Source organism: Phragmites australis, chromosome 2, assembly GCF_958298935.1.
Source record: "Phragmites australis chromosome 2, lpPhrAust1.1, whole genome shotgun sequence".
Taxonomy (NCBI): domain Eukaryota; kingdom Viridiplantae; phylum Streptophyta; class Magnoliopsida; order Poales; family Poaceae; genus Phragmites; species Phragmites australis.
The window spans coordinates 48,458,422-48,467,302 of NC_084922.1; the positions used below are offsets into that span (position 1 = coordinate 48,458,422).

At 45.5% G+C, this 8,881-nt stretch overlaps 1 protein-coding gene across 1 annotated transcript; it reads right to left on the reverse strand.

Moving 5' to 3' along the window:
• Window positions 1-4,978: 4,978 nt before the first annotated feature.
• On the reverse strand, window positions 4,979-7,950 carry LOC133910210 (uncharacterized). The gene is made up of 9 exons (XM_062352721.1): window positions 7,757-7,950; window positions 7,492-7,636; window positions 7,268-7,354; window positions 6,652-6,782; window positions 6,398-6,494; window positions 6,218-6,295; window positions 5,580-5,808; window positions 5,275-5,498; window positions 4,979-5,150 (listed from the first exon to the last, which is right to left on the reverse strand). The coding sequence occupies exons 1-9, from the start codon at window positions 7,852-7,854 to the stop codon at window positions 5,124-5,126; spliced, it is 1,116 nt and encodes a 371-aa protein (XP_062208705.1). The 5' UTR covers window positions 7,855-7,950; the 3' UTR covers window positions 4,979-5,123.
• Window positions 7,951-8,881: the final 931 nt, after the last annotated feature.

An 8,881-nucleotide genomic window follows, 5' to 3' on the forward strand; every position in this document is an offset into this window, starting at 1 on the left:
CTCTGTCTTGCCTAGCTTCCTTTCACTTGGCTGTAACTAACTTGTCTTCTCTGGGGAGCCCGCCCCGCCTTAAATACCCGCTGGGCGGTAGCGTGCCCAGAAAGGGAGGGCGCGAGTTCTGAGGCACCATAAATGGAAAGTAACCATCATGGGCTGCTGCGCGAAGTGACAGGGAGGGTTGAAAACGCGCCCCCATTCAGTCTTATTCGTCATCATGCCGTTCTTCAACGGGCGCTGCGAGGAGGGCCCACTGGGCAGCCACCGAGCAGCCCGGCGTGCCCGTCTGGTCAGAGTGAGTCTGACACAGCAGGGCGGCAGGCGGGGCGCCTTGGGCTTCGCGATGTTATCCCGAGGCGCGTCGGATGTCCCGCGATGGGACCCGTGCATTAAATGTCCCCACGCCTCCCTGCCAGATCGTGGCAGGGACTGACAGCAAGCGTGGAGGAGCAGTTGGAGGTGACATGCCACGCGCCCTGTTAAATGCAGCATCGGGCCTTTCACTAGTTGACACCTCACCGCTGGACCTCTGTGGAGGCCACCGGCGAAGGGCTTCTGAGGCTGTCGGGGAACCGAGTGCTCGGGGGTCACTGTTCACAGCCCCGAGCACTCTCTCCTGGATATGCCCTTTCTTGGTCCTCGGGGAACCGAGTTCTTGGGGGTCACTGTTCACGGCCCCGAGCACTCTCTCCTGGAACTGACTGTTCGGGTCCTCGGGGAACCGAGTGCTCGGGGGCCACTGTTTACGGCCCCGAGCACTCTCTCCCAGAACTGACTTCCCTTGAGTCTTCGGGGTACTCGGGTGCTCGGGGGCCATTGTTTATAGCCCCGAGCACTCTCTTCCCGGCACTTGGTCTCCCTGGGTCATCGGAGAACTCGGGGACTACTGTTCATGGCCCCGAGCACTCTTTCCCGAGACTTAGTCCTCTTGCATCTCGAGGAGATGATCCCCGCGGGAGGACGTCACGTGGTAAATTGCTGATCTGGCCTCGGGACTCGGGGACCCCTGGTTCCTGTGTCACCGACAGTATGCTAGGATGCTCACGGCAATTAAGGATCTGCAAAATAGAACATACGATGACATGATTGGACATGTGAGACCAGATCTGTAAAGTAGATGGTGTGTGAGGTATTTTGGTGTAAACTTTTTTCACCAATTCAAGATCAAGAATCTCATAAACATGTTTAAGAGGCTATGCAGTCAAAACCAGTATCAAAAGTTTGATGCTCTTTAAAGACACTAAATGAGATGACGAAGTAGCAAACGCATAAGCATGTAGTGAGAAAATAATCAATATATACGGTACCATTTTTCTTCTTATTTTTTCACTGGATTTAAAAGGAGTTTTAACAGCATATCACTATTATTCCTTCTATTTTCTCAAGAGATTTTTCGAATGTTTTAATATGATTTATAAATCATAATTATTATTCTCTAATATCACCAATGAGTTTTTCATTACTAGATTTCTCATATGAACTTACAGTAAGACAATAACCAATATATGTCATATCATTTTCTGCTTACTTTTTTCTATTGGATTTTAAAAGAGTTTTAATGACGTATCAACTTACTATTCTCTCCTCATATTTTCCTACAGGATTTAAAGGAGTTTAAAAAAAATACATTACAGATAGTTGATAAGGAAGAGTATTGAAAATAAACATCATGAGATCAATTAGTCAACTACAATAGTTGTGTCTATTGGAAAATGATGCCTTCTCAATTAACATGTTTTTTATAATGTATAAATATATAAACACATCAAGAATCAATATAAGAGTTTATTCTTTTTACTCTCTACTGTGTTCTGCTTTCTACCGCAACAGTGGCCACGGCCAACGCTCTTGTTTGTTGTGTTTGACTGTGTGGCCGGGGTGAGGGCGTTGACTGTTTTAGAAACGTCCACGTGCCGTGGACTCAGAGAAGACGTCCAGATACAATGAATCAGTTCGCTCAGAATCAGTTCGCTCAACCCATGTTGACTCGTTGACTCGTTGTAGTGGCTTGGGCTTGTGCTTGTGCTTGCATGGCTCATCTCAACGGCTTCGCTATACGAGCGATATGTACGCTGCGCATATGGACGGAAATTTGGTTCGATGCAATCATGCAAGGTTGATGAAGGGAATTAGCTCAGCTTGATGGCGTATGGAGTCACCAAGAGAATCTAATGACCGTTAGTCCGTTACAAACAAAGAATGGCTTGCATGTATAGTGGCGGCGAAGATATGAATGAACATGATGCCTACCATTGGATATTATCGCCAACTAATGCCTACCATTGGATATTATCGCCAACTAATACCATGAAAAATAATAATAACACGGGCCACTGGCTCGTTGTTGAAGGGCGACTTGCACTTGCACATGTAGTGCACAAGCCAATTGTCCACGAAAACGAGAAAAAATTACGTGAATCTTAAATTTTCGCAAAGCCTCGGTCCATCCGTCTACGTTGTCACATGGCCCCCTGACGCATTTCCCATTCGTTTGCCTTGCCTCCTGTTCTGACAGCGCGCACAGTGATCGCGGAAGATATCAATCCGAACAGTACGTGGGTGGGTGCCCCGCGCACTCAAGAAGAGCCTCTGTCACAGAAAGATATCAAGCGACAGTAATAATTTTATTGTCAGTTTGTAATACGAATCTAAGTGATACAAACTATTACTGTTGGTTCTTGATCTTATTCTATCATTTTGTATATTTATCACTGTCGATTTCAGCTACGAATCGATAGTGATACTGAATTTAGGATTAAAAAAGCATTAATACATCATTTTAAATGAGATTAATATTACTAATTATCGTATTCACAGAGTTTATATTACGCTAATCCCACTATACACTAAAAGCTGAAGTCATGCCTACGACACACATGAATCCCTAAACCGCGCAGGCAAAAACCCTATATGCGCGCAAGCTACCCACAGCCGAGATGATACTCGATGCATGACCAGAAGTCATCGTCGTCGTCGTCATCATCATCACCATCGTCATCCTCATAGTCGTCCCTGGCCTCCTCCTCCTTCTCCAACAACGATGACGAAGATGTCAAGCTCGTCCAGGCCTTCTTCGCCTTCGGCATCTCGTCAATGAACACATCCCACACGTCGTCCGACGAGGTGGACCATGCAAAGTCGCCAGAGTTTGAGGTCGGGTGTGCGCAACATTTAAAGTTGCTGGCAGAAGCTGAGCAGGCGGGCATGTGAAGCCAAGCAGCCGCGCGTGTCTTCACGTACATATTTTGAGTATCACAGCTGATTCATAAACACAACCGGCTGTGATAGCTATTCAGTGTCGGTTATAAAAGCTACGTCTTTTGATGAGCTAATATCACTGCTGGTTCATATTATGAATTGGTAGTGATAATTTGAATATCATTACCGGTTTGTAATAAGAACGGGCAATGATACATCACTGTCGGTTCGTATTATTAACCAACGGTGTTAATCACTATCATTGTCGGTTCTTATTAGCTCGACTTTTTTTTTCTGCCTAAAACTTCTGAACTGGTAGTGATAATTTATCACTGTCAGTTATTTTTGAGCAGACAATAAAAAGGTAACATGAATGATCTTTTCTGTGATAGTGTTGGACTCAAGTTTTCTGAAAAGTTCAGCTTGGTACGTAGAGATTTTTGTAAATGCATATCGTTACAGATGTATACATATATAAGGTACAGAGCATCGCTGTTGTGACATCGGATATTAGAATGCATGCTCAGCCATATGGTTTCTTGTATCATAGATTCATCATGTGCATACTATTATCAGTCCTGATATGCATGTTTCCTGGTCACAAAGTGTATGTCCTTCATGTCCCTTATTTTTCGATTGTGGTGATCAATGTGCGCCACTTTAGAATTCGGATCTCTTAACGTCGACGTCAGGGGATCCTTATCCCTTCAATTAGATCCATAAAAAAAAAGGGTTAAAATAACGCTAATAATACAACCGAAAGTAAGGTTGCCGATTGGAATGGGACATGAATAATAATAAAAAACAGAATGATTATCATGATTTTTTTTATGAAAGGATGATTATCATGATATTGTCCCCCAGCGCCAGACTGCTTGGTCCTTTTCCGGTGCAGTTCAGATCAGATATGATCCCTTTGCTTGGACTTTGCAAAGGGAAAACTAGTGCCACAGTTTCATAGGTGTGAAGTGAACATTTTTATCATCAGGATAAAGCGTCGAGAGCATTCTGTTTCGTTTATTTGATTTGGGATAATTATGCCCCTCGACCATATAACTCCGTCCTCCCTATAGAGTACTAATTTATCCAGTAACAAATTAAAAATGTTGCTTTAGACATCGGTACAAACCTCCAAAACATAAAGAAAAAAAAATATTTCTAAGTTTGAAACCTAATAAAGTTATCAAAATTTCGGAGATATCTTTAGAGACAAAATCCACACTTCTATTTCTACATGGCAGATCTAAACATCTCTGTATGAACTTTAGGTCAGAAAGGGGATTAACTACTTTTTGCTAGTTGTATGTGAAAAACATCTATTACCGCAAATCAACCCTCCTTTCTGTTCTTTTCTTATATTTATACTTAGATATTGAAAGATACTGAAATTCTAAATTATTATTTATTTCTGTGAATAAGGCAAGAGTTTTTAGCATATTTTTCATATATATTTTGGACTTTGTTTTAATAATATAGAATATATAGACAGATATATTATATACATAGTTTTTCTGGCTAAATAAAGTAGATAATGATGTACATGCCCCACCTCCAATTACATCATCATTTGATCACAAGCTTCCAAGATCATTGGCATGCATGTCAATTAATTCACCTTTTTCTATTATAATTTAATTGGTTGCCGTGCAATTATTCATTTGTTTGTTTAGGTGACGTTCGGTCTGTGGTTGATATCCGTATCTTGTTAATTGTGGTGGATAGTGATTTCTTCTATTTCCTGTGATCTCTGCAAGTACTTCTATGTGGAAACTGGAGACGTAAAGGTGCACGCAAAGAATAACAGTATATGCATGCAAAAAATGGCAGTTTGGAAGCTGCTCTCGCAACCTACCAGTACAAGTAGCTCATCTCATATTCATCCAGGGTTGAAGCTAAACTAGTCCAGTAGTATCAGACTATCAGGTGAACTATCTCCCGGGCTGAATCACCACATGCTGCAGTCAGCAAGCAATTGATCAGATTAGAGATAATGAGCAATGCAGATGTCAATGTCAGAATACTACAGCACGAGCCCACGCGAATAAACAATTAACATTGCGAAGAATTGGAAAACCTCACCTTGATCTGCGTCCGGTTGTAAGTGTACGTGACGTGGATGAGACCGTCGCTGCTGGTGATGACGGCCGGGTAGGAGAACTCCATGGACGCGGCGTCCTCCAGCGTCACGACCTCTCTCCACGAGTCGCCGTCGTCGTCGGAGACGGCCACCTTGAGCTGCTCCCTGGAGCGGGTGTTGTACGCCAGCACGAGCTTGCCGTCGCGCGTCCTAGTCCCATCGATACCTGCACACGCGTTGGCGCGTAAGCATACTGGGCACACACGACGTACGTGTCTCGGGCTCTCGGCTAGAACTGATCACGTACCTGAGTTGGGGTTGGGCAGGGCGGTGGGCGCGGCGTGGCTCCAGGTGAGCCCGTCGTCCTTGGACTCGGCCATGTAGACTTTTCCGAGGCTGGTGAAGGAGCGCATGAGCACGCGCAGGGTGGCGTTGGTTCTGGTCGCGTAGGGGAACGGCTGGATCACGCCCTGCGCCACGTCCTTCACGTAGATCGGCCCGTGCCGCCTCCATGACCGCCCGTAGTCCTCGGTCACCTGTCAAGGAAGAAAAGTCGTGGGATCGGTCAGAAGAGCGGCTGGCGCGCGGTGGGCGCTGGGCTTTCGGCCAGGGAAGTCGTGCGTCTCGTGGCCCGTGGGACGGGATGGAAAGCGGGAGGCAGTATTGCTGGGCTTTTTGCGTGATAGCGTGCGGCGGGGCGGCCTAGGTCAGCCAGCCCGATATGGCGCGGCGGACCAGTTGAGTCGGGCTACCATCCGCGCGGACCAGTTGAGTCGGGCGAGCTGTGTGAGGGAAGATGGGCTGAGCAGCCCAGCACGGCTTGAAGGCTCGGCTCGGTTCGAACAACTGCACATCCTCTCTCTCAAAAAATAAAAAATAACAACTGCACCATGATCGATCCTTCACACGATAGCTGAGAGAGAGAGAAACGGTGAACTCACGCACGTCTATCCATGACCCCCACGAGTTCCAGCTCTCGACCGAGGAGCCACACATCATCCGCCCGTCGCTCAACAGGAGTGGCTGCATGCACATAAATACATATAACATGGATTAGTTGTTGCTGCTCGGTCATATCACATTTGGCATCAAAGTCGCGTATAAGATGTGCTGGAACACGCATGCCTTGTTCTTGGTAGGGCCGAGGATCCCCGGAGGCAGCAGCTCGCGCGGGAGCCACGTCGCGCCGCCGTCCACCGACCGCTTCATCGCCCCGGTCCAGCTGCAACAACGTTTCATGCGAACATGCATGTCTCAGAGGAACACGAGACCCTGAAAATTCAATCGCGCTCGCAACAAGTTGTCCGAACGCGCAAGGACGAGTTGATGCCGGAGTTGATCTGGTCGTCCACTCGGTCCAACGCGGTTACGTTGCGTACCTGCGCACGTCGGGGCCGATCTTGTAGAATAGAAGCAACTGGGAGCTGTTTGGCGGTTTGAACAGAACAGGGTTCCACATCGGCACGTTCTGCTCTTGGTCCACGACCTGCGGTGGTTGCCAGCTCCCGTCCTGAAACGACACAACCATTCCGTTATTTGAGTCTCACGTATCACCCAACTCAAACGGTAAAGGATGTACATGCTCGCTAATGGATAAACTAGAAGGTGCTAAAAGAAACTATGTTAGATAACTACGCTTAGCATACAACTTAAGGGGCATCGGATGTACATGTTCTAACCTTAGCACTGGTGCTATTCATTCTAGTATTGCCACCCTTGCTTACATCCTTTAGCACCAGGACTAGCCTATTTCTCACTTATTTGGCTTCTCCTTAGCACCAATCGATGTACATGCTTTTAGTATCAGCCAACACCAGATTTATCTCCGATCGCTGGATATTAACTTATCGCAAGTCGTGACTTGATAATTTCAGAACGAGTTTAAGCTGTGGGCCGTAACAAAGTACTCTAATTTCAGAACGAGTTTAAGCTGTTCCAGTAAGCAGTTCTGCGGATGCTTAGCTCGAATTTCAAGAGGTAACTCCGTCAACAGACCTTGAATCTTTGAGACCAGATTTTTACATCGGGAGCACCTTCCTTTGATCCGGCGAAGTAGGCCACCAGGAAGTGATCCTTCTCAATCTGCACTTCAGAACTTCAAGGTTACGCATGAATGCCGCGCGCGTGCGCCCAGCTGTATTCTTGAACAGCCGGCAAAAAGGGACCGAAAATAAATTCAGAAACAATGGAAGAAAACACATTAATCTAGAGCAACTGACCTCCACGATGGTCGAAGCATGACAGCTCTTGAACGGGACGCTGTCGGCGGCGAACGTGAAGCCCTTGCTCACCACCGTCCATCCACCGCTGGAGTTCTTGCTTCCATCCAGAATCTCCCTTCTCAACGGCACAACGACGTCCCTCCTACGTTAAATACAGCGATCGATCGATATCACTTATACTTTTTACACGGAAACTATCAATGAGCAAAGAAAACGAGCTCAGGCCTCAAGCACAACAAACTGACGGAAATACAGTACTTGCCTGTGTTTCGGAACAGCAGGCCGGCCGTCGGCCGCGGCGAGCATGCAGAGAAGCAAGAGCGGGACGACGCCCGCCGGCACCGCCGCCGTGGTCATCATCGTTTGCGAAGCGCTGGCTCGGTTCCGTGGTTTGCCGGCCGGTCGATGTTTCGGTCCGCGTTTGCGTCGTCCTGATTCTCTTATGCTTATTTTCCCCTTGACTACGTCTCGTGGCATAATGTCTTCACAGCCGGAGTTGCTAGAGTTTGAGCAAGGCGTAACAAAATTGACTTCACCTCACGAGAAGAAGAATGTGTCATGGTCCTCATGGACTGGCACGTACGATGTGTTATTAATCGTATATCCCTATCACTAGAATTTAGCGTTGTTTGGCTATAAGTTTTCAATATGAAAAATTGACTGCATTTTTAGAATGGCCCAAATACTGAATTTCCATTCCAATTTCCAAAAAAAGACTATCAGAATTTATATTTACTTAAATGCAGCAACTCAAATCCTTTCATTAATTGCTTACCTTATTAACCATCCTACTTTAAATAACAGGGGCGCCAAAACTTATTAGTTTTTTTATTTGCTATGCATAATTGGTTCTGCATCTCTTAATAGAAATATCAACCTTGGATCTAGTCTAAAATATAAAAGCATGAGTTGGAACAATTCTATACACACCCCAAAAACTTAAGATATGTCAACATCTAACAAATCCAAAATCCGAGATTTGTTTATAGTGTTTTATTCAATCCAATATTAAGAATAAGTTGTCACAACCATTAGAAATCCAATGTCCATCATAACAAGTGTCCATGGGATTACCTAAATTCTCGGATCTTAATCTAATGGACAAAATTACATTGATCCTCCACTCCCCCTCACCCGATTTATGTTTGTTTGAGACAGGTACTTATATTGGGTGATATTATCCGGTGGGTCTGGATTTATACCACCTTAGTAAGGGTACACGCATTTTCCTTGTAATAAGGTAGTTTCCTTCCCCAAGCGCAACAGAAGAGGAGGAGTTTGTTTTATTTCAATATTTATAGGTTGAAAAAAACTCTTGTATTTCAAACAGGATCTAAACTCTAAGCTTCAAATTAATATGTTCATAAAGTTGCTCGGACACTTATAA

Bases quoted from the DNA above. Each gene is read 5' to 3' on its own strand.
- LOC133910210 (XM_062352721.1), bottom strand. From the start codon at position 7,854: ATGATGACCACGGCGGCGGTGCCGGCGGGCGTCGTCCCGCTCTTGCTT. The intron at 7,637-7,756 runs GCAAGTACTGTA...TATTTAACGTAG, and splicing joins CCTGCTGTTCCGAAACACAG to GAGGGACGTCGTTGTGCCGT. The intron at 6,783-7,267 runs GTCTGTTGACGG...GTGTCGTTTCAG, and splicing joins TCTGGTCTCAAAGATTCAAG to GACGGGAGCTGGCAACCACC.